Below are 26,274 nucleotides of genomic sequence, written 5' to 3' on the forward strand. Positions count from 1 at the left end.
AAAGGTCGACAGCAAACAGTTATCTCAGGTCTTAGGGCATTAACTGGAGAGATAAATGAAATAAACATCAACTTTCTGAGATGATCAAAGAGGATTGGAGAACCTTGATCGCCAATGAATGCAACAGATCCCTTGATGATAATGATGAACAATAAACATTTGTTGAGATATAAGACAGATTTAAGAACATAGAATTAGTTTTGTCAAATCTCTATAAACACTTCTATATTCTTGAAAAATAGATAACTATAGACTTTAATTAGTGTGTGTGTGTGTATGTGTGTGTTGTGAGTGTGCGCATTGTTATGTGTATGTATGTGTGTGAGGGGGCGGGGGGTAGGGTAGTTGTATCATGGTTGATATATACATCAACAAAATTAAATAAAACACTGCACACTGTTAACCTTTTATTAGTATGGATTACCTCTATTACTTTCTCACCATCTATCTATCTATCTATCTATCTATCTATCTATCTCTTTGTCTGTCTGTCTGCTTGCTCTGTCTACCTGCCTGTCCACCTATCTATCTATACCTATCTAGTTATTTATCTATCTATCCATCCATCCAGCTATGTACCTTTCAAGTCAATGAGACAGAGGACAGGCTACGGTCAATTATTTTTTTTTTCACATAAAAGAGGGAAAGGGAGCAGGGGTATGATCCGATGATCATATACCTTGTTTGTTTGTTGGGGGTTGTTTTTTGGGAGGGGGGGGGGGTTTATCAGATAAGTCAATTTCTGACCTATGTCCCATGGGATCATCTTAAGCGGTAACAACTTTTAGTCTGACACATAGACAACCTTAAGCCATTTGTACACATATGATTGAACAAGCTCACAAACACAAACATGCACACATACTTACACACACACATATATACTTGCACACACATACATAGAGGTGCACGTATGTCTGCATACTTGTCTAGAAATTTTATAAATGTTAGTGCCAAGTTTTCGTCATGAAAATTATTTCAATTTGACAACCCTTGAATTTGCATTCATGTTAATGTATATTAAGGACACAGCATCAAAGTACAAGTCTATTACAACCAAAATATCTTTACCTTTTCCTTTCTTTGTTTCTGGCTTAACAGATGCTGAGAAAATGAAACAACAAAATATGAAAAAAATCATAATCTTAGAGGTGAAAACAAGTATTTACTGAAGATCTGAACAACGTGAATAAACATGAAATAGTTACTTTTCAAAATAAAATTAAATAAATCTCTGAAAGTAAATCAGTGACTTTCATGAAATAAATCACTTAATGTGAATACAACAATATGAAAAAGGAACAGCAAACGTGATAAATGTCGGAAGTGAAACAAAGATCAGTGAACTCAACCAAAAGGATAATTACCCTCGCTCTGGTTACTATCATTATCATTATCTTCATTTTCGACTCCTTCATCCATGGTACCATCAACGTTAAACCAGACATGAGATAAATTGACTGAAACTGCAGTGTAATGATTGTCAGCAAAATATAATTTTTTACTCATAATCTATCTACTTTTGATTTTATCATCAAAAATGAAACCACATCCTTTTCATTATCCATTCATAACAGGACAAGAGTTGAAAATTATAATGGATATGATCAATCAAAGGCTGACGATGAAATATTCAGCTTCAGCCCTTTAGTTAAAAATATTGTGTTCTGAAAGTTTGGCTAAAATTGAAGAAATCTTTTTTGGGGCGAAAATTCAATTCAGTATTATATTAATGAAAAAAAAATCAAAAAATTTCAATTTAGATTTGAATTATAAAATGTATAAGATAATCGTAGTAAAAATCACCTGAATCATCTTCCTGTGGTTTCATATTCAGTAGTATGTCTGATGCCCATTCCACTTGATCTTCAACTTCGTTCAGGGAGAAATGATTAGAGTAAAGCCACTGGCCAAATTCAAGGAGGTATTCAACTTTCTGGAACTCGTTTGTCTCATTCTAGATAGATAAAATAAAGTACTCGTATAAAACCTGTTCTGAAACCAAAAAAAAAAAGTCTTTTATTGCCAAATTTGATACTCAATCAATTGATACATGAGGTAGAAAATTAATGATTGCTTCGAATTATCGTTGGTTTGGATTTAAGATAATTTCGTTGGTATTCACTTCAATCATAATTATTCATCAAGTTGTGACTCCTTCAAAATTGTTGTACAAATGCATCCATATTTCCACAACTCATATAAGAAAAATATCCTTTATAATGCATTGAAAAATTGTTCTCGTAATTCAAAAACAAAATGCATTGAAATTCAACTTGAAAAGAGTATTCACCATGTGCTACTTATCTCAATAATTAAGTATCCAACTAGTTAATTTGATCAAGAAATAAATACATCCAACACCATTTTCAACTTGATTTATCACCAAAAGCTTGTGAAAATTTCACCTCAAGAGATTCAATGGCAGATTGATATGATGCTAGCTGCTCCACTTTCTCCTTCGAGCTAAGAGCAACACGTCGCCACATCTGTGCTACAAAGTCCTCTGATTCATCCTAATAAAAAAAAACCCAACAAAATTAACATGTAAAAATCAAACAAAATAATAAGGTTGTGACAGCCTCATTTTGTACCGGCCAATAAGACATAAAACAATGCATGATATTATGAATTCGTTTCACAAAATAGTTTTGACAGTTCTCAATGAGAATATAATGTTTTAAATAACTGAATAATCTAATGTATACATATTATATCTAAAGTGGTTTTTGGTGGTTGTTTTTTTTTAAAGAGATTTAATTGCACTTCGGATTATGTCAGGATAATGTAATAAAGCTGGACAATTACAGTACACCTATTACATCCCCCACCCCCAAATCTATGTTCATTACAGCATACTGCTTCTGAGAAAATTATATGAATAAGACATGCCATGCACTTAAAAAAAAAAAAGTTTAAATTTTCAAAAATTACCTTGAATTTCTGAATATCCATGTGGACACTGCGACCCAGCTTAGCCTTCACCATAACACGGTGTTTGAATATCAACCTGTTTTGAGAATGAATGGTAATTGACGTTTCAAAAACAAATTCAATAGTTAATAGTGCATCGGTTATTACTTTTCTTAATGACTTAATCAAATCGCTAACTTTATTCAAATGTCTATTTAAAGAATGGTTACAAATTCAAATACTCACAGTCGATGTTTGGTTCGAGGCATATCATTCACAGCCTGGTCTATTGCTTCTAAGGCATTGAACCATTGTCCCTTTAAAAATAGAGAGAGAAAAATATATCAGTAATGGTCAACATTTTGATCAACATCAAATAATATAATACCCTTAGTAAAGCATACAAACTCAAATAAAACATGTTTGTTTTTCACAATAATTAAATTATTACCAAAACATCCATACAGTGTTAATTGAGATAATTTGTATAAGTCAGGGTGATTAGACTTCAAACAGAAAGAACAAATGAAAACCCAATGATTCTCGCATAAAAATGCCAAAAATCTGATGCTACAAACAATAACACATCATTTTACTGATAAAAAATTACATTTAGAAATGTAACTGACCAAAAAAAAATGGTAAAACAATCACTTACAGAGGCTTTCGTATTTCTGTTATTTTTGTTTGTTCGTTTTTTTTTCTCTCTATTTTATCTTAATAAACCTTAACAACGCCAACCTCTCATCCCACATTCTTCTTTTGAATCTTATTCATTGTCGTTTTGTTGACAAAAGGGATAACCGAGACGACCACATTATTTGTCTTTGTGAATTCAATTACTACCCTCCTTTCTAGCTTTTTGGGGTTCCAATAGCTCGGTTGGAAGAGCAATCACTTCACATACAAAGGGACCGAGATCAATCCCGGGTGCAGTTGAAAGTTTTTCTAGCCCCCTGTACACCCAGCAGTGATTGGGTAGCTGGGTCTGTTAGATCTGATGGAAAGTACTTTGCAAAAGACTAGCATCCTATCAAGAGGATGGCAAGCAATTGCTATTGTCCGTTCAATGCTAAAGGAACTGGGTTAAACTCCAGCTCTACGGGTCTAATGGAAGAAGAAGAAGAAGAAGAAGAAGAAGAAGAAGAAGAAGAAGAAGAAGAAGAAGAAGAAGAAGAAGAAGAAGAAGAAGAAGAAGAAGAAGAAGAAGAACTAACAGCCATAAGTAGTAGTAGTACTAGTAGTAGTAGTAGCAGCAGCGGCAGTAGTAGTAGTAGTAATAGTAGTAGTAGTAGTAGTAGTAGTAGTAGTAGTAGTAGTAGTAGTAGTAGTAGTAGTAGTAGTAGTGGAAGAAGAAGAAGAAGAAGAAGAAGAAGAAGAAGAAGAAGAAGAAGAAGAAGAAGAAGAAGAAGAAGAAGAAGAAGAAGAAGAAGAAGAAGAAGAAGAAATGAATGGACACAAAAACTGATGTTCATTTACCTGATCAGCGTAAGACTGGAATAACACACCATACATAGCAGCTCTCAAAGTAAGATCGTCCTCTGGTTTACCAATCATTCCCCTCTGAGTCTTCTCAGCCTCCTTTTGCTTGGCCAAGACTGCTACCACTTTGACTTCTGGTCTTTCTTTCTCCTGCTTTCCATCTTTTTTATCCTTGGTTTCTTTGACCGTCTGAGGAGGCTCTTCTTGCTCCTTTTCAGTTTCCTCATCCTTCTTCTCTTCATCATCGTCATTATCATCATCTTTCTTCTCCTTAAATTTAAAAGGAAAATTGGGTTTAATCATTATTATTATTATTATTATTATTATTATTATTATTATTATTATTATTATTATTATTATTATTATTATTATTATTACTATTATTATTATTCATGTTGCTGTTGTTGTTGTTGTTATCATCGTCGTCGTCATCATTGTTGTTGTAGTTGTTGTTATTATTGTAGTTGTTGTTGTTGTAGTTGTTGTTGTTATTGTAGTTGTTGTTGTTGTTGTTGTCGTCGTCGTCGTCGTGGTTGTCATTCTTATTATTAATATTATTATTATTATTATTATTATTATTATTATTATTATTATTATTATTATTATTATTATTATTATTATTATTATTATTATTATTTTCCTTATTCATGTTGTTGTTGTTGTTGTTATCATCGTTGTTGTTGTTGTTGTTGTTGTTGTTGTTATTGTTATTATTATTATTATTATTATTATTATTATATATTATTATTATTATTATTATTATTATTATTTATTATTATTATTATTATTATTATCATAAGTATTATAGTGATTATGTTTAATACTCAAATCATCTTAAGTATGATTATCATTCCCATTATTATTACGATCACATCAATTATCATAAATTAATACCTCTTTCTCAGCTTTGTCCGCAGTGGCTGCGATACATTCCAGTATGATCTTAAATGGCTCCTTTATAAGTTCCCGCTCAATCGGCTGGCTCACCAGAGGAATGCTAGTATTCCAATAATGGCGAGCAGCACTCATCACCAATTCATAATTACCAGCTGTTCGAGCAAATCTGAATAAAAATATATTTTATATCATTTATATCCATGATTTTGGGTAGTAAATACTATTTTGAAGTGGATTGTAAAAGCAACGAACAAAAACTAACATATAATAACAGCTCCATAAAACAAATAGGTAATCTATTCTTAACTTCAAATTTTTTTTTAAAAATTGTTTTACAAAATCTTTCGGGGGGGGAACAAGCAAACAAACAAACAATACAGTATGATGAATTGGATAATAAAGAATCAGTTTCAGAAATGAAATATATGCATTGTTGAAACACTTTAACTCTTTCAGCGCTGAGGCTATATTCGCATCACAAAATGGCTGACACCTGATTGAGGCAGCATGAGAATGACAAGCTAAGACAAAGCGACATTCAAAGTCGGACAAAATCTCAATTAAAATACCTCTCTAGGGCCAATTGAATGTTCTGATGAAAAAAATGTTACTTTTGGTTAAATTTATAGTACTTTTGTAGAAAGTAGGATTGGATTACATTATTGTTTTTGCCTTTCAAGACTGGCCGTACTCTGCAGTCACTTGCCAGTAGAACAGATTCTGTTCTGGCCGCACAGTGTGGCCACTGGCACTGAAAGAGTTAACAATAATTTTCATTCATGGATGTAACTCTTTAAAAAATTGTAAGTTGCTCATACTTAGCACTGTTCAAGAATGCCTCCATGGCCTCCCTTCTAAGAGAATTCTTTCCCCTCATGTTTTCAACAAGACTCTGTCCAAGTATAACACTTGCATAACTCAGCATTTCTTGTTCTACAGCATATTTGTACCTGTTGAAAAAGGTTTTGTTTTTTTTTTAATGTTTTAATCATAATAAGTTAATTTCAGTTATAACTTATTTACAAACACAAACCCATCTCCTATCTATTAATTATGTAAAAAAAAAAAGTTAATATGACGAAAAAATTTTGTAAAATAGTATCAAAATCTATAAAAACTAAATTTAAAGTTTTAAGAATCAGACTTTCATTAAGTTCATACGTTTTTATCGAGAGGAATTAATTTTAGCTTTCTAAAGTGACAAAAATTAAAACTTACTTTTTTTCACATTTCTAGTCATTTTAACATTAAAAGCTCAATTTTGACACCCGGCCCAACCCGAGTTAATACTGTTTTGTGAGATGGGTCACATATATGTTACAATGATATCCTTTATCCAAGTATGTCTATTTTGAGCATTTCACAGAATTATTTAAAATATATTTTAAACACTACAGATCGTACATATCCATTTTCCTGGAACGAGGTTGGGTTCCTTGTGCAGCAAACCTCAATGCTCTCTGACTACATCTCACCACCATGTTGTGAAGCCTAGCTTCAAAAGCCAAGTAGGTGAGACGAGTCCACAATTGAAGCTCCACAAACTTGTCTGACCATTTGGCATTCTCCACCATTTGAACAATCTGGAGAAACACATATCAAGGCATAACTAAATCTCAAATGCAAAATACCTCAAAGAATTATTAATTTTCTATTGCGACAATCTGGGGAAAAAAACGCATATCAAGGCATTGGTCAATCGTAAATATTAATTTGTCATTTTCTTATTTTGGCTCGATAAATGTAGAATAAAACTTAGAACTTGATGATATTGTAAAAAATATTCTTATCTCAAATATTTATCTTAAAAAATGGTGTACACAAACCATTGTTAGGTGAGTCTGGATGACAATGCAATTAACGAAAAGCATCAGACATGAATGAACTTCTTGTTTAATCATACTCACATCGTTGATGAACGGTACGTCTTTGAACTCCATGATACCATTCTTTGTCAGGTTTAACATTTCCACGGCTACAATAGACCTGGTCATTGCTCTCTGACCTTCCATATTTGACTGATGAAGTAAAAAAAAAAGTAAAATGACTTAAGAAAAAAAAAGATAATTTTCCAAGAAAAAGAAAAGAATGAACAGAAAATTCTATAGGAACAATCAACATCTTTGACCTTTGTATCAGTCACAGACGAAAAAAAAAAAAGAAGACAGAAATACTAATAGATGTGTTATAATGGGAGAATAGATACGCGCCATCAATTTTGAATCCTGGTTAATGAAAAGTCTTTATAAATAAATAAATAAATAAATAAATAAATAAATAAATAAATAAATAAATAAATAAATAAATAAATAAATAAATAAATAAATAAATAAATAAATAAATAAAAATGTAGTTAGAAGTTCAAACATTATCAAAATGATTGAGTACTTCTCCCCCGTCCACTCAAACTCTTCTCCTCCTACCCCTTACCTCCTCCTTCTCCTTAACTTCTTATTTCAATATCATCATCATCATCATCATCATCATCATCATCATCATCATCATCATCATTATCATCATCATCCAACATTAATATAATCATTCATCACCATGAAACCAACCTCATCATCAGTGCCCATAGTTTTGGCAATCTGTTGCTGCGCCATTTGCTTGGCACGCACCCACGTTTGGAGAATAGGTAGTCTTGTAAAAATAGGAACCACGTCCCTGACACAGTCCCCATTGGTGATCTGCATGGCGAATTCACATACCTGTCGTGTGTGTGTGTGTGTGTGTGTGTGAGAGAGAGAGAGAGAGTGAGAGAGAGAGAGAGAGAGAGAGAGAGAGAGAGAGAGAGAGAGAGAGAGAGAGAGAGAGAGAGAGAGAAACAACATTACTTTCCACTTAAGCATCATAATAAATTGGATAACGAAGAAAATATAAATCCATGTAATCAAAATTGAAATTACACTGGTATTAAGTTTTAATCATAAAATATTTATGAAGATCTATTTACAACTGTTTCTGATACCATATCTAATGTCATTAAGTATGGTGAATAATATTTGCTAATCTAAATCATGATAATTTTAACAAGAATGATCAAAAATGTTCTTTTACATGTTGAGTCAATCTTCGAAATTATAACTCAATATCTCCTCTTTGTTCCTAATAGAATATGGATTTAATAAAATGTGATATCTGACCAAATGATTACGTAGTGAGAAAACAATTAATTATCAACAGAATGATGTAGTACACAAAGCGATATCTGATTCATAACATTAGGAGGAATTATTTGTTTATTTACTAAAAAATGATATGTAAATGATTTATTTTTCTCAATATCTACCACGTCCCACGGTCTTCAATCATTAAATTTCAGTTTCACATTATCATCAAATGAATAAATCTAAATGACACATTTGGAATGATTCAGCATCAATAATATCTTGTGTCAAGAAAAAAAAAAACTTAGGTGTCATTCTCATGGAAGGAATGGTTTTCAATAATATTTATAGTTAATGACATGTTTCTTTCAAAAGCAAGCTTTTGAATAATTGGTAAATTTCACAATCACTTTTTTGGTTTTCTGTGGAGGAGAATAAAGTGTTTTAACATGATATCTGAGTAAAATCAACGCAAACTAATTACCCTCTAGTGAATATCTCATTAACTCACTGTTCACTCACAAATCAATATAATTCTTGGTATTGGTCAAAAAATTGAATATGTGCCTATCAATCATATGAATTTAAAATAATGTCTATATATTTACCTTGCGTGATGAGCTTTTTAATGCTAAATACACTTCATCAAGCTAACAATGCGTTTAGAAAAATACTTAGTTCTGGTTTACTTGATTTTTTTTCACCCTGGTTTATCTGCCATCGTGTCTTACAAAACTTGTCGAGCAAATGGTAACATTTCTACTTGAGAGTAACATTCTAAAAATTATTATCAAAACTTTTCAATTTTATTTTGATAATACTTCTGTCCGCATTACCTCAATTGCTTTCTTAAGATCAGGCGTAGCATCTGGGCTAATAGCAGCAACAGCTGTTTTGCTTTTGCTTGCAGCAGGAACAGGTGGCTTTGCTGTCTTCCCTTTAGGTGTTGTGCTTTCTCCTGATTCAGACTGGGCTTGATTTGCCTCTTTTCCAGGGGGCACTGGTATCCAAGGCTTGATGAGCCCTACTGCTAAGGCATGGCAAATGTTGACTAGCATCACTGTTTCTCTGAAATGTTGCAATATTGTAAAATAGATTGTTATTTTCCTCTTGGAACTAGGCCATTTGGTAAGCAAGAATTACTTGGGGAATAAGACAATACAATGTCTTTTGTTGCTTTTCCTCCCAATATTTCCTATTTTACAATGTGCAGTCCTTGACATATGGAGAAAAATACATTTCACCATTCTGTAGCACTTGTTAAATTGCTCGTATTCAGAGCCCATAAATCTTTCACTTAATCCAAACTACAGGAAACTATTTTTAAACTTCAAAAAGAGTGTGGCATCAGAATATTGATGGCTTTGGTTGCAAAGGGTTTAACCCCCATGATACAAAATTTACTAATTTTAGGCCAAGATCACTCTTCAATCAATGAAACTACATGGAAATGTACAGCTTGGCTAAAAGCTGTACTTATGGTTGACAATAGAAGTGGTAATGGGAAAGGGGTGAGGCTGAGAAAAGAGTACAGTAATCATTAAGAGCATACCCTGCATGACCGACTTTCTTCAAGCCTTGTAAGGCAGTTGTGAGATTAGGGACAATTTCTCGATGGCGGCCCTGTTTTAGGATGTGGTTGTTATAATTCCACAGGTAGGCAGCAGCGCTGCAGACAATCCATGGCTCATCAATCTCCACCCCAATAGCCAAGCCATGAAGGAAGTGAGCCGTAGCTTGTTCAGATAAGTCCTTTATCCATTCACTTTAAATGAATCACAGACAGAAATAATATTATTTACGATCTACTTGTTAAAGAAGGATCACTATATATATATATATATATATATATATATATATATATATATATATATATATATATATATATATATATATATATATATATCATACATAAAACAGCAGTTTACAGTTATGAAAAACAAAGCATAGCCTAATCTGATAAATAAACAGACACCTCTCTCCCATATGCTCTCCCATATATTGACAAAATTGAAAATCATAACAAAAGACTCTCAAAAATATTTTTAAACAAAGTCTTTTTCTTTTGATTCATAAATGATTAATTTTAATTTTCGATAATACTCATAATTTATTTGTTTCCTTTTTTAAAAACTGTTATTAACAATAAAGCTCTACACGAAAAATGATCTAATTATTAAAGCATCACAATACTATAGTTTCGGTCAAATAGCATTCATCTGTCAAAGTGCACCTTTGAACACTAAAATATATTTAAAATATTTTATCTAAACTTACCAATATTCTAACCAGTCTGGATCCTCCTCTGGTTTCTTGGCGACATAGCCTTTAGGCCGTTTACTCTTGTCCTCTGGGGGTATTGGCTTATCATTCAGCTGTACACTTTCAGACCTCAAAAGCTGGATGAAAGCCTGGGTCATGAAATTCATTAATCCATAAATTATTTTTCAAATCTAAACAATTTCTAAATTTAAAAACTAAATAAATGGATTTTTAATGCACGATCAAATGTCAAGAACGAACTGATGAGTGGAAGAGGATACCAAATTCATACAAAGTTATACTTAATCAAAGTATAAATAATGTTATCTTTCAAGTTTAAAAAAACTGGATATCATCCTTTAAAATTCAAAATAAGTAACTGTAAAGAGTCAAACGTATTCAAAGTATAAATAATACTATCTTCCCGTTTTCAAAAATTGAACATCATTCTTTAAAAATAAATAGGTATATAGCAAGACATTATTGTTTCATAAACTTTACCTCGCCATTGATAAATGACACTTCTGCCATCATGCGAATCAAATCTTTGTCAAATAGGGGCATGAACTGAGGGGTAGAAGGACGACTACCAACTCTACTCCCAGGCTTTTTCTCTACAGTATCACTGTCTTCTTTATCCTTAATGGTATCACTACGGCTCCTCTCGGCTTTGGGGCTATTCAGAAATAAATAATCATTTACCATGATGATTACATTATCATCTGGGTGTTTCTTGTTCGGAAATGAATATCATTAGGCACAAGAGGGCTTTTTTTGTTACGGTCTTAGTATTGGCTATATATAGTAAAAAAAACAACAACCCAAAACAAAACAAAAACAAAAAAATATAAACAAACAAAACAAACACTGTTGGTATTTTTTTCTTTTTTCTTGTCAAAGACTATCAATATTTGTGATTAATCCGCATGTGAATATGTCAGAAACTATACCAGAACAAAAAGATGTAAAAATGTTTTTTGATTGGATATTTTTTCCCTTAAAAAACCCAACACATCATGCACATTACAGTTAAAGTGAATAAAAGGGAATAAGGGAATAATAAAAAGGTGTTTTAAACAAAAGGAAAATTTATGAAATACTGTAATAAGAATTCACCATAGAATCTGAATCTGTGAGAACAGATTTCGAAATTAACCATTCTAATTTCCACTTCGAATAATAATATAATAAAATCACCTGTCAGATCGTCTCGTTTGTGTATTCTTCCATCTTCCATCATTGTAAAGGAGACAAAACCTACATGCAACACGACATACATCCCAGACTTCTTGCTTTCTGGCCGTTTTTGCCAAATCACCCCAAAGTTTAGCCCTTTAAAAACAAAATAAGAAAAATATCACTATGGCATTGAATAGGTAATTGAATTATTTGCTACAACCAAAAGAAAAATAATCCTTATTATAACAAGAAGATCTGTCCTTGATCTAGCTTTTCAAATGCTTCATTTTGCAAGTATAAGCTACGGACCCATACTCATTCTAGTCACTGCTGGTCGAAGAAGGGACAGAAAAGTACTGAAACAATTGTACCAGCTGGAGAAATGTGAGTTGGTTTTTTTTTTTTCTTTTTTTTGTTTCTTTTTTATGAGTTAACAATATAAAAATATCGATACTTATATTATGGTCACAAAACAATAGAAAATATGTGATAATGTTCCTGTTTTAATTTGAAGTCTTTAACTTTAACCTTCAACCTACTTAAATTTGCAGTTTCACCAGTCCAGGCTTGAAGCAGCCTCAATTTACTTTATTCTAAAACTCAAAATAATTCAGAACCTTGAAACAAAGTAAATACATATTCACATTTATTCAGAACATTTTTCACGGTTTCGTTATGCTTGATGTTTACTTCTTTATTATTTATTTATTTCCCCAGCAACCAAAATGGATCCAAATGCCAATGTCATAGAACACAAGTTGCCTGTTAGGTGCCTCTTTTGTTATTGGACTCTTTAAAAAATTGTCATTGCATAATATATTACATATATATATCAGGTCAAGGGATCCGGATAGCTCAGTTGGTAGAGCACTCGCTTCACACGCAAAGGTACCATGATTGATGGGTGCAGTAGAATTTTTTTTCTGATCCCCCTGTCTACCCAGAAGTGAATGGGTATATATATATTATATATATCAGGTTTGGGGGTCCCGATAGCTCAGTTGGTAGAGCACTCGCTTTACATGCAAAGGAACCAGATTGATTCAGGGTGCAGTCAATATTTTTTCTGATCCCCCTGTCTCCCCAGCAGTGAATGGGTAGCTGGATCTGTGAGATCTGATGGAAAGAATATTGCAATAGACTAGCATCCTATCCAAAGAGTAGCAAGCAAGTCCTATTGCCAGTTTCATGCTATAGAAACCGGGATAAACTCCAGCTCAATTAGTCTTTTGCTTCAAGGGATTACTTATATCAGGCTCTCATTAACGCCAGAGTCCAAAGGACCATGATGTGTAGTTTGTCTTAACCAGGTAAAAATTGTCATCTTTCCTGATTTTATTAGAAAACAAGATACAATACTTTAGACTATGATAGTCATACACATGTGATGTCATATTTCATCAAAAATCTTTGAGCAGTGTTAAGTGACACAAATTTGTTCATATAAAAAATAGGCTAGGGCTATTGGTCAGTACTGACTCCCAGGCGCTAGCACATGCGGGTCAGTACTGACGAACAGACGCCAGTGCCTGGAGGTCAGTACTGACCAATAACCTGGTGTCTATTGGTCAGTATTGAACAACAGGTGCCACCGCCCACAGACAACCTCTCTTCGGTCTGTGCCACCGCCCACCATTGATCAGCACTGACGAACATCGGACCTGTTCGTCAGTGCAAAGACCTCCTCGCACTAATTCGTCACCATTAAAAAAACAAAACAATTAAAATTCCAGGCTCTCAGGCCAACTTATCCGATGGCACACAGTAACACTTGGTCACTTAGATAAGTTTGATTTCTAACGCGTTAGATGCCGTTGGGGGCTGATTTCTAACGCGTTAGATGCCGTTGGGGCAACGATATGACTCGTTATTTCAAGCCACCGTAAGATTCTTTTTTATTTTATGTTGTCCATTCTATTTCTTTGGGTTATTTTGTTTTTATTGTTTTTTTTCCCCGTATATTTTCGTTATAGCTTAATTTAAAGAAAAATAGAGGAAAATGTGTTATATAATATTTCCTGTTACGATTCTTTTATAATACTTTGTCCATTCTATTACTACTACTACCACTCACTACTACTACCACTACTGCTACTACTACTACTACTACTACTACTACTACTACTACTACTACTACTACTACTACTACTACTACTACTACTACTACTACTTATATGTCTTTTATCTTCCATTGTTTTCTGGAAGGTTCTGTTCCCTGACCCTGACCTTTTCTTATCAATCAGATCACCCCCCTGGGGCACCCTATCCTCTACCCACGCTAACATTTCATTCATACTGCAACCACCATTGAGTACAGACGATACAAGTTATTTTTCATTATATTTTATTTGTTTTCCACGTTTATTTGTGTATTGTTGTGTTAATGAAAGGTTTGTACCCGAAACGTCCATTGTCAGTTTTGTTCCCATACGAAGCCTTTCATTTTCACTCTTTCGTTAGTATTTTACGATCACCGGCTTCAGGCAGCCCTTACCGTTTTCTACTTTTCCTGTCTCAGTAAGATGCGAGCAAGCCGAATTTCAAATGACAGGAATGAAGAAAGACGAGACAATGAAAGAGCTTTCACTTTCAGTTCTGACGCCACGCATCAGTGCAGTGAGCATGCGCGTTGGATGAACCGAAATATAGGGCTTCCAGTTTGGCGTTTCAACACCAAATTTGGTCTTTTTCTCAGGATTGGACAATTTCACTTGTTTAATTAATTGATATATTTATTAAACAAATCTCACGTCAACCGACAAAAAGATTTAGTGAAAACAAGGGCTTCCCTGCGACTAGTATGGGACAGGAAATGCTGATTTATTTGTCGTAGAGCAAGTTATTTTTAAAAAATGGCATTTTTCCATAATTTTGGTACCGTCAACGCCCGTGGCCAGGTCAGAACTGACCAATTGGCATCAGTACAAGTAATAGTATTAGTCAGGACTGACCCCCAGACGCCGGTGCCTGTTCGTCAGTACTGACCCGCAGGTGCCAGCGCCTGGGGGTCAGTACTGACGAATAGCCACTCCGTAAAAAATATCATTATTATTGACGTTTGCTCTTGTTTTCCATAATATTTATAACAAGAATTTTGAAAGGTGATAGAATCAATAAAGCATTACCTTTCTCTGTCATTTTCATCACCAAGCCTCTTGAGGTGCCCCTCTGCCTTCTTGACACAATGATTAAATTGTAAAGCCTTTCCAGCAAGCTGACGAATCTTGGTCACAACACCTTTACCCCCTCCAACATCTGAAAGAAGCCAATCATTGAAATTAAAATCTTGTTCAAATTCAATTAAATTTTTTTTTAAATAAGTTACTTTGAGATCTATGTGAAGGTGAGAAAAAAAAAAGAAAAAAAAGAAGAAAATGAAAAAAAAATATTGAGCTTTTATATGGCGCAATATCCACTAAAACGTGCTCAAAGTGTTTTATAAGGAGACCCTAACCAACAGCAACATTTATCATCTAGGAAGAGACATGATGCCTCTTAGGCAATATTACAATTGTTTCGACAGGGAAAAAGCTGTTACTGGCCAAGTACTCATTTTACACCTGAGTACGGTGAGAGAATTTGAGTAAAGAGCCTCTTCCAAAGACAACTATACACCGAAGGCTAGTTTCATATGACAAGATCACATAGCCAAGCAAAACTATAAAACAATTGCAAGAAGACAGTTTGAGATCCATTCAAAGGAGAGAAGAATATTTTTTTAAAGAAGAAGAATACAAAGTAAAAGAAGAACTACAACGATATTGATATTTACAAAAATAAAACAGTATCAACAACAACAACAACAACAACAACAACCATAACAATAATAATAAAACGCAGCTTGTATGCAAGGAAAATGGCAAATATAAAATAAGTTACTAGTAAACAGAAAGGATATGATACACTTGTGTATTCATCTTCCATTTAACATTCTTCCTTAACTTTCTACATCCATTTGATCTTAAAAGGCTCTAACTTAGCATAGCAACACAGGAGAGATTTATACCTTTTGTTAACTCATACTATGGTGACATGAAAAATAGAAAGGAGAAAAAGTAGAGAAAGACTAAGAATGTCATAAGTAAGAAGCCTCATTGAGTGGATAACAAATAAAAAGATGTGAGATATGTATTTCTTGAAGAGAGCCGATGATAGAGAGTGCTGGAGAGAGATTGTAGCTGATATCTGCAACAAACGTGACACCTGGTGGATTGAATACCATAACGTGATCAGAAGTAAGTTGTATAGAATAATTTTGGAAAGATGGAGAAAGAATATCTTATGTTACGAAATGAAGAGAACAATGTAACATTGAACATTTTTACTAATTTATACGAAATATTCTTTGGAGTAGTTTTGCCAAAATTTGGGGTTTGATTTGTTTTTTGGATATTTTAAAATGTGTTCTCATGGAGAACGATTGAACTCAAAAGAATTACTGCAGCTTTCCCTTGTTATTATTTAGAAAAACTTATACTTTTAGTTTTACGAACGGAATTCTCAAAGACTCCTCCTCACCACCCTACTCTTTCCATGTGTGGAAGCCTCACCTGATCACGCAGAATAGTTTTGATTTTGAAAGCAAAGTCCAATATTCTCAATGAAGTCTTTCTTCTTTTTTCTTAAGCGATTAGCTGTTTCGATTACTAAGATTTGTCTCACCCGTTGTGAGGCTGTCATGTCGAAATATTTACTTGCAAAAATATTTATTTTATGTCATTAGAAAATAAAACATATGATAAGTAAATGAATCAAGTGATTATGTAGAATATGTGATCAAAAAAACTTTTCTTTTTTGTCTTTTTTAAAAGCCTGTAATGCACAAGCAATCATAATACTATGGACATACATTTATGGACATACATTGTGATAATTTACGGGATAAATGAGATTCACCATAAATTATTAGTAGCTAAATAATATCAAAAGCCAAACACGGTAGTGATACATTGGGGACAAATGATAAAAAATTATATAAACGGCAAAATACATTTCTGAAAAAGAACATAATTTAAAAAATCAAAAAAGAGTCAATCATCAATTTATAATTGAAGTAAACATTGAAGATATCAAAAAGGGAGAACTTCTGTTCGCAGAAAAAGCCTATAAATATCTTTTTTAAATGGGGTCATTCTTTATTGGAATGTCTCATGTAAATGTTAGCCTCTCATATTAATCAACAACATAGTCGTGAAACATCAACTGTGGTAATATTTTTTTAAAAATCTGATTGACATCCGTCATGTACAATATTTAGGGGACATATAATTTTAAAATCAAAACGTATCAAAACTCTATTCTGACCTTCTTATCCATCGTGAAGTGAGTGGATGGATTTTTACTATTGGATCTAACAGATATAATAATCTGAGAAAGAGCGTATAGAAAACTGTTAATTAATGTCGATTTCACCCAAGGGTCGTAGTAATAAATTCCCAATTGCTAAAATCGTTCACAAGCATAGTGACAGACTGGCTTCAATCCCAGAATCAGTCAAGGTGCCTGTTTTTTGTTTTGATTTTACTTTTTATTTATTTATTTCTTTTTGTTTTGTTAAGTATTTTGAAAAATTAACATGATATGTTTTTAAGACTTCTTTTTTTTCTCATTAGGAGTGAATAGGTACGAAGTCTGATAGTTCTGAAGAAAACTATTTTGTGATAGACTACCATCTTTTCAAAGGCTTTCATTAATATGTATAACATCAAGCCCAGAAAGGTGCGCCTTATGATTCTAAAGAAGAAACACAATCACCGGCTGACTTTTTAAACAACAGTAAAAAAAAAAATACATCAAAAAGAGTGTAACTTTAACACAAATGGGATTCAATATTTTTGTGAAGATTTTCATTGTACAATTCAGAAGTGAGATAGTAAACTACTGGTTTATGCTAGTTTGTAGAAAAATGTAACCGGATAATATCATTCTCTTCAGTGGATAACAGATAAAAATTTTAATTTTATTTTGTATAAGTTTTGTTTTAAGTGAAATGCCTCCAAAAACATACACCTTCATTTTTTTCATGAAAAACAATTCGCTATTTTACGACTGTTTTGGCATCTTGGCTGCATCATAATCAATCAGAACAATCTTTTGCAAACCCAAGTGTTGCATGTTCTGTCTTTAGAAATGAATTCACTCGGCATTTATATTATGTGTCGTATTTATGGTCTGGGAGACAAAAATGACAGAGGTGATCGTCTTATTCAATGGTGCCGTCAACATGATCTGACAATCACAAATACTTGGTCAACAAACCACAATAGAAGGAAGTGGACATGGAAAAGTCCTGGAGATGGAGTGAGAAACCAAATAGATTACATACTCATCAGCAAACGTTTCCGAAACTCGGTTTTGTATGCCAAATCTATGCCGGGGGCTGACTGTAACAGCGATCATATACCTGTGCTATGCCCCATACGAGTTAAATTGAAAATCTGCAAAAGAGCAAAGGCTAAACCTAAATACCAACTAGACATTCTCCGGGAGGAACAGAAGATACAAGAAAAATTTGAACTATCAGTAAGAAACAAGTTTGAAGTGCTTGGAGAACTAACAGATATAGAAGAGAAATATGAGCAGTTTAAAGACAGTGTTGCTGCATCATTAGAAGAAAATGTTCCAACCACACTTAAGTTGCAGAAGAAGAAATGGATTACTCCAGAGATATTAGAACTAATGAATGAGAGAAGAAAGGCCAAAAATCAGGAAGAAAAATACAAGACTCTGAACAGGCAGATAAAAAGAAAATGCAACGAAGCTAAAGAAGACTGGATAAATGAACAATGTCACTATATAATGTCCTGCAAAGAAAAAAATGGCAAATTCTTCCATCAGAAAATCAAAGAAGTGACAAACAAAACTAAATCAGGTGCTAAAAGTGGATGCATCAAAGACAAGCGTGGAAACACCATCATGGACAAAGACTGCATTCTAAACAGATGGTCAGAATATATTGAAGAACTTTTTTTTGATAATCGAGGAGAAATGCCTATGATAAAAGAACTGGAAGGGCCTTCTATAATGAAAGATGAAGTTAGGAACGTCATGAAAAGCATGAAAAATGGAAAAGCTGCAGGACCTGATGCCATAACAATTGAAGCCTTGACTGGCCTGGGTGAATGGGGGATTGAATTCATCACAAACCTTCTAAATCAAGTGTATGACACAGGAAAAATGCCAACTGATATGAAACGATCCATTTTTATAGCACTACCAAAAAAGCCAGGGGCAGTTGATTGTGAACAACACAGAACTATTAGCCTAATGAGCCACCTCACAAAAATTCTTTTGAAGATAATTTTACTAAGAATAAGAAATAAAATACGACCTGAAATTGGGAGATGCAATTTGGTTTTGTTGAGGACAAGGGTACCAGAAATGGAATATTCACATTATCAATGCTGATGGAAAGATGTATTGAAGTAAATAAAGATCTGTATATGTGTTTCATCGACTATTCAAAAGCCTTTGATAAAGTACAACACGAAAAACTATTCAAAATTCTATCATCCTTGGACATTGATGGTAAAGATTTAAGAATATTACGGAATTTGTACTGGGAACAAGAAGCAGCAATGCGTGTTGACAACGAACTAAGCAGTTTTACACCTATTAGAAGAGGAGTTAGGCAGGGGTGTGTTTTGTCTCCAGATTTATTCAACCTCTATAGTGAAATGATATTAAGAGATATCGAACATAAGAAGGGGGTGTGTATTGGAGGAAAGAATGTAACAAATCTGAGGTATGCAGATGATACGGTTCTACTGGCAGAATCTGAACATGAACTACAAGAATTACTGGATGTTGTAGTCAGGAGTAGTGAAAATATGGGACTGGAACTGAATATATCTAAAACAGAATGTATGACGGTATCTAAAAATAATAACCCACCAGCCTGTGTAATAACAAGCAGAGGACAAACAATACAACAAGTTGAATGTTTCAAATATTTAGGCTTCAATGTAACATCCAATGGAAAATCAGATTGTGAAATAAAGAAAAGAATAGGTATGGCGAAGAATGCATTCAACCAGCTGCATACAATTATGAAAAACAGGAATATTAGCATGAAAACAAAAATCAAAGTCCTGGATTGCTATGTACTGTCTGTGCTGCTATATGGTTGTGAGAGCTGGACCATAAACAAGACCATGGTTAAAAGACTGGAGGCAGTGGAAATGTGGTTTTACAGAAGAATGATGAGGGTGTCATGGATGGAAAGGAAAAGAAATGAAGAAATTTTAGAAATGGCAAACAGAAAAAGATCACTGATAACAAAAATCATCAAACGCCAAATGGAATTTTTAGGACACATTATCCGCCACCCTGGTTTGGAAATACTCGCCTTGACTGGAAAGATGAATGGAAAAAGAATAAGAGGAAGACAAAGAATAACGTATTTGAAAGGGATAAGAACTTGGACAGATGAAGCTGAGAAAGGTGGCGCTGCTTTAATAGAATTGGCAAGAGATAGATCAGCTTGGCGGAAGATGACCTCCGACGTCTGCTTCAGATATGGAACTACATGAGATGAGAGTCGTATTTATGAATGATGTGTATTTACTAATTCTTTTCTCTCTCTCTTTTTTTTTAAAGTTATCTTATTTTTTATATATGTGTGCATCCCTGACATAATCAGTCGCAAGGTGACTGCGTTTTTGCATTTTTTTGAAAGCCCAATGTCTCCTGAGCATTTTAGTCTTTATTTGAAGCAAATCGGATGATTTTTCGCGAAGTTATGGTCATATGCATGGGCTAGGGTGTGAAACCTTAATTTTAAGAAAATCGCTTCCAAAGTTGACAAGAATTGATATTAAGTATAATAATTACCTTAATAAAAAAAAAAATTTAGGAGTAGAATTCAATTTAAATATGTCATCAATATGTTGAAAAATGTTTGATTTAATGATTTTTGATGAGAACTCATTTTCCATTAAAAATTAACCTCTTGACTAAAATTGTCAATATCTCTGTTCAAAGCTTTTCACCTTGCGACTGATTATCTCAGGGACGCCCACATATATATATTTTAATTTTTTTAAATTTTTCTTAGAGTATTCTTATTAAATAAAGCACACATAATTACTCTGTTTTTAGCCTCGTTATTATCAATAGGAGCTCTACGGATCTAAAATATGTTTAATCAAACTGTAATCTTACTTCATGATCCTAGCACGTAGCAAACACATTGGCCCCTTGCCCCTTTTATCACATTTTATTTTTCATTAGTTTGAAAGACAATTTCCTCCCATAAAAAAAAAATGAAATAATCAGATAAAATATGCGATAGAATTATTCTTATCCTTGGGAGTTGGTGTCTAAATTAAAAACAATTGACATTTTAAAAGAGATTGTTGAGTTATTATTATTATTATTTTGCTCCAATGCCCATTCTATTTCATAAGAAAAGCGTTAACATGGATAAGGTGCTCAAACAAACAGTGCAAAACGTGAGATTGAAAATCAAGTGCCATTAAGCGTGAGTTAAACAAACTGTTTCAATCCAGATTGTTACACTGAGCATGAATGTATCAAACATATAACTCACATTATGAAAAGAATAAATTAATGCATGCATGCATGAATGAATGAATGAATGAATGAATGAATAATGAGTGAATGAATGAATGAGTGAATGAATGAATGAATTCATGCATGAATGAATGAATGAATGAATGAATGAATGAATGAATGGATGAATGAATGAATGAATGAATGAATGAATGAATGAATGAATGAATGAATAAATGAATGAAAAAAATAAATAATGGATAAATTTAAAAAACTAAAAAAGGAATGAAATGATGAAATAATGAATTAATAATCAATATTGTCTTTTTGGACTTTTCATTAAAGACATTTTATTAATTGCTCTCCGGAATTCTGAAAGAATCACAGGGCTCAAAATATTTATTAACTTTTCATTTTAACATCATTCTGAAATCGGTATTTGATGTATCTAAAACATATATTATCAAAACAATATGACTATCTATTCTTTTCTATTCTAAGATGCATTATACACAATTTATAATTGTGAGTAGATCTGGCAAAACCCATCGGATGTCTGAAAAATTCGAGTCCAATATTATTACATATTTGAATAGAGACACCCTTTCTATACAAAATGTAGTTTTAATATTGTAATTATCTTAATAAGGGCCACAGTTATTCACATTTGAAGGAGGAAGTAAAAAATTAAAAAATCAGAGAAAATCGCTTTTAAAGGCAAGACAAATATATTTATTGCAAATTATTTAAAATACAGTTACATTATCATCACACTATCACTTGCACACCATATTCATACTCAAATATAAAAATCAAAGCCACACAATCCAAATATTTTGACTTTATCTCCACCCCCGACCCCCACCCCCCACCCACGCCTCTTTTCTTTTTTTTTTCCCTTCTTAAGTCCACGAAGTGATATTTTAGGAGGAGGAGATTTGTGTGTGACTTCATCTCTCGTCTCTCAGTAGTTTTATGTACGTTGTCATTCGTGGTTTTTATTTTAAGTTTCAGATATTGATATTGGCTTTTGATATCAATCACTGTAAATTATGATATAAAAGTAAAAGAAAAATGCTACCAGCCATGCCACATGGTTTGATTGATGATAAAATATTTTACAAAGGAAAGTAAAGGAAATGAGGTACAATTGCTTATTGAGGTTACTCGTATTGTTTATACATATGCACAGCCATTTTACTGACTCAGTGGCAGCTTGTATTCATGCACAATTACTTGCATTCCAAAGAGCAAACATTGAGAAAAAGAGTGATATGTAATATTTTGGGGTTTGGTAAAAATGTTATTCTCAGCGCTGAATTGAAATCATCTACCTCAGAGGCAGACTTTAGGCCAATTTTGAAGTTATTCTGCATCGATAGAGCGCAGAAAAATGTTTTAATGAATTTATCTATAAGCTTCAAATTGTAAAATTCTTTTGTGAGAATGTAGTTGGATGGATATTAAAAACGCTGGATACTAAAAATGATGAATTGAAAAAATGACAATCATGCAGACAACGATTTTTCACCTTTATTCACTCATATCTCAAAACTAGCTAGCGCGACATCCAACAGGTTTTGCCAGATCACCTCACAATTACTTTGACGAGCATGCTTTGTTCTGCTTTTGAGCTGGAAACTTTGATTTTTCGTTTTTTCAAGATTATATAAAAAAATATACTGTAACAAAGAAACAAAAATATGCATTGAAGGCTGGCGTGATAGATACCATTTAGCTTTTAAGAAAACAAAATTAAAATGAATTAAATAAGTAAAACAAGTTAAACATGGGACCATTGAGAAATCATGAGATATACCTTGGTCCAGAGCCTCTTTTACTGAAAACAAACAGGTATATTTTTTTCAGAGAAAACCATTCATTTGTAGTTCAATAAAATAACTTTAAATATCTAAGTAGGGATGATACTGAAATTGTGCTGAAGCCTCATATGGAAGCACTAGTATTAATACGGTATATATATATATATATATATATATATATATATATATATATATATATATATATATATATATATATATATATATATATATATATATTTTTTTTTTTTTTTTTTTTTTTTTTTTTTTTTTTGGTGACCACTTATACCCCTTCGTGGGTTTCTTAATTTGTAATGATTACTAATGGAGAAAGCAAAACATTTCACGAATACTTAATGCCACTGTAGATGCATTTTTTAATTTGCACAAACAACACCAAACAAAGTTTGACGTAAAATAGGCTTAAGCCAAATGAAAATGCAAGGAAACTTTAATGTGTCTTGGAACATCAGGAAAGGAGTCTCTTTGTTTGTGTAATTAAGAGGGGGGGGGGGGCAAAAATATTTTGTTTTTATTGGAAATGGTATCACCTAGCCAAAGCAAGGAGGTAAAATAAAAGGAAAATATGCAAAAATGATGCAAAAATGGCACCCGCCTTTTGCATATTATTCCATTTCACCTGAACTTGGATAGAGGGTTGTTATAATTTGGAATCTTTCATAGATACAATAAATGTTTCTACAAAAAACATTAATATGTCTATTTAAGATCAAGCAGCAGACGGACGAGGATTTTGGTGTTGCTTCCATTTTTTTTTTTAATGACATACATTGCATATGCGATATATATTTATCTCTATAATGTGCAATTTGTCTAATTCACTTTTGTGTTATTTATAAGTACATTAAACCAAATGCAATTAAAAATAACAACAACAACAAAATAATTCAAATTCACTCCAACAAATAAAAATAAATCAGCAACATCAAAACAAAAAATCCCATCTCATTCCAATGGCAATATTAAGTGGTAATTAATAATGCACTGTTAATGAAGACACGTGTTGCAAACAAAAGTCATGCAAATATTCTTTTCAAATTGCTTCTAATATCATATTCTTTGGAAACTTAAAACATCAAAAGACCTTGTCTGTTGTATTCTGATAAAATCATTGTGAGTGTATAAGAGGCATTTGGAGACCCACCTTTGGTATCATTTTCACTATCCAAGACTAGCAGGAAGGCATCAGGGGCCAGGGCTTCTCCAGCCTTCACAAGCAATGACCGCTTCATGCGCATTGTTCCTGAATCTGCTTTTCTAGCCTGAAATTCACACCAAAAATTCTCATAAGATTTTTCTAAATTGTTTTGCATTTGAAATGCATAAGTGATAATAAGGCAAGGAGTCCTCAACTGATATTTAAAAGATTTGAGAAAGGGAATTTGAATATTATCCAACAATCCCCTCATCAAGAGATGTCTACTATTTTTTTTATTATTACACCTTCTGCCACGGCATCATAAGATACCATCGCCTAGGCATTCCATGAAGGAATGTAGATAAGCCATCAACTACTACAAGGTCAAAAATAATGTTTTTCAAATGTTGAATCGTACTGCAAGATGACAACCTGAGCTAAGCGCTTTGAGCACATTTAGTGGATATGGCGCTGTATAAAACATATTGTTGTAAAGATCAGAAGGCTACAAGATGAGGCTCTCTACATCATCGCTTGGAAAAAAATGTGTTGCTTGTTTTCTTTCTTTTTAAATAATTCTTATAAAGAGGATCATACTTTTGAATTCTAAGGCAGGGATTAGTCTGTTTTTGGGGGAGTTATTTCAAATAGTTTTTTAAAGTTTAGGACCAGGTTAAAGATAGAAGTCAATTACGGATGTCTTTTTGTAAAGGAAAGGATTTCTATCTAAGAGAAAGTAATTATCTATAATGCCATGTGTCTAATACATTTTTCCATATGATTTTAACTCTTCATTGGTGTAATTCGATTTCATCATATTTCAAGTTTTGTCAAAGAAAGAAGCAATAACTATGCAACTTGAGCATTAGTAAAGCCCTGATCGCATTGCTATTATTGCCTTTTTTCTTTTTTTTTTTTTTTTTGTTTTTTTTTTGTGAATATGGTTAGTTTTGCAGCTTTAATCAGATAAAGGATGAGAGAAATTATGATTTTAAAGAACTGCTGTCTTGCCATCAGAGATCTAGAGAATAGACATGGATCAAAAAGTATGTATAAAATATATTTTTTTAAAAGAATAAAAAGCGGTCAAACCTGTTCAATAATCATGGCTGCTTGGTCTTCTGGTCGGTCTGGTTGCTTATACAGTTGTGCCCTCAGTTCCAACCTTCGCAATGAGACTTCCAGCTTTTCCTGATAAATGTTTCCATCATCCAAAGCCAATGCCTGATGCATAAAGGTAAAAAAAAATGTAATGTAGTGTAACCTGGACGAAAATGTCACTGGATTAGATAAATAATAGGTATGCATTCATATTGAATGATTTGATATGGTATTCAGCACAAAGACCACTAATCCTCATTTTGACGTTGTAATTATTGTTTCTGTCTTCTTCTTCTTCTTCTTCTTCTTCTTCTTCTTCTTCTTCTTCTTCTTCTTCTTCTTCCTCTTCTTCTTCTTCTTCTTCTTCTTCTTCTTCTTCTTCTTCTTCTTCTTCTTCTTCTTCTTCTTCTTCTTCTTTTTTTTTCTTCTTCTTCTTCTTCTTCTTCTTCTTCTTCTTTTTCTGCTAATATTTTTTCTTCTTGCAGGTTCGTTTTTTTTTCGTTTATTTATTTGTTTGTTTGTTTTTGGTTGTTTATTTTCTTATTTTTTTTTTTTGGGGGGGGGGGGGGGGGTTCAGCTGGTAATATTATTGTTGCGATGACCGTTATATTATTTTTGTCCTGGTTTATATTTCATGTATCTTTATTGCTGCCTTCATGTCAATTAGTGGCTTATCAAAAGTTCAGTAAATAAGCTAAATCGGCATTTTAACAAGATATCAAGGCTGTACCTTTTTCAGGTTTTCCATGGCTACTTGTATCTGCTCCTGATCCTCCTCACAACGTGCAAGTTCTGTGTGCACTTGACATCTTAGCTGGACCAATAAGCTATAAGCAGA

The 26,274-nt window shown here is 32.9% G+C and overlaps 1 protein-coding gene across 13 annotated transcripts in view; it reads right to left on the minus strand.

The window, feature by feature from the left end:
- Window positions 1-26,274, minus strand: part of LOC144965958 (cilia- and flagella-associated protein 46-like) — a 105,789-nt gene that overhangs the window by 52,085 nt on the left and 27,430 nt on the right. For 7 of the 13 annotated variants that reach the window (XM_078901870.1, XM_078901867.1, XM_078901865.1 and 4 more), the window contains 21 exons: window positions 26,167-26,263; window positions 25,428-25,559; window positions 24,342-24,459; window positions 23,176-23,196; window positions 14,969-15,098; window positions 11,862-11,996; window positions 11,166-11,340; window positions 10,680-10,813; window positions 9,955-10,167; window positions 9,239-9,470; window positions 7,854-8,003; window positions 7,200-7,310; window positions 6,697-6,875; window positions 6,111-6,242; window positions 5,290-5,458; window positions 4,393-4,665; window positions 3,160-3,230; window positions 2,935-3,010; window positions 2,409-2,516; window positions 1,807-1,957; window positions 1,072-1,104 (listed from right to left, as the gene is read on the minus strand). In XM_078901870.1, coding sequence (XP_078757996.1) covers window positions 1,072-1,104; window positions 1,807-1,957; window positions 2,409-2,516; window positions 2,935-3,010; window positions 3,160-3,230; window positions 4,393-4,665; window positions 5,290-5,458; window positions 6,111-6,242; window positions 6,697-6,875; window positions 7,200-7,310; window positions 7,854-8,003; window positions 9,239-9,470; window positions 9,955-10,167; window positions 10,680-10,813; window positions 11,166-11,340; window positions 11,862-11,996; window positions 14,969-15,098; window positions 23,176-23,196; window positions 24,342-24,459; window positions 25,428-25,559; window positions 26,167-26,263 — 2,840 coding nt within the window. The remainder of the gene's footprint in view (window positions 1-1,071; window positions 1,105-1,806; window positions 1,958-2,408; window positions 2,517-2,934; window positions 3,011-3,159; window positions 3,231-4,392; window positions 4,666-5,289; window positions 5,459-6,110; window positions 6,243-6,696; window positions 6,876-7,199; window positions 7,311-7,853; window positions 8,004-9,238; window positions 9,471-9,954; window positions 10,168-10,679; window positions 10,814-11,165; window positions 11,341-11,861; window positions 11,997-14,968; window positions 15,099-23,175; window positions 23,197-24,341; window positions 24,460-25,427; window positions 25,560-26,166; window positions 26,264-26,274) is intronic. The other 6 variants (XM_078901871.1, XM_078901872.1, XM_078901869.1 and 3 more) reach the window with 1 other exon arrangement.

The sequence above is a fragment of the Berghia stephanieae genome, chromosome 2 (assembly GCF_034508935.2).
Source record: "Berghia stephanieae isolate SIO BIC M18660-M18661 chromosome 2, UCSD_Bste_1.3, whole genome shotgun sequence".
Lineage (NCBI taxonomy): Eukaryota > Metazoa > Mollusca > Gastropoda > Nudibranchia > Aeolidiidae > Berghia > Berghia stephanieae.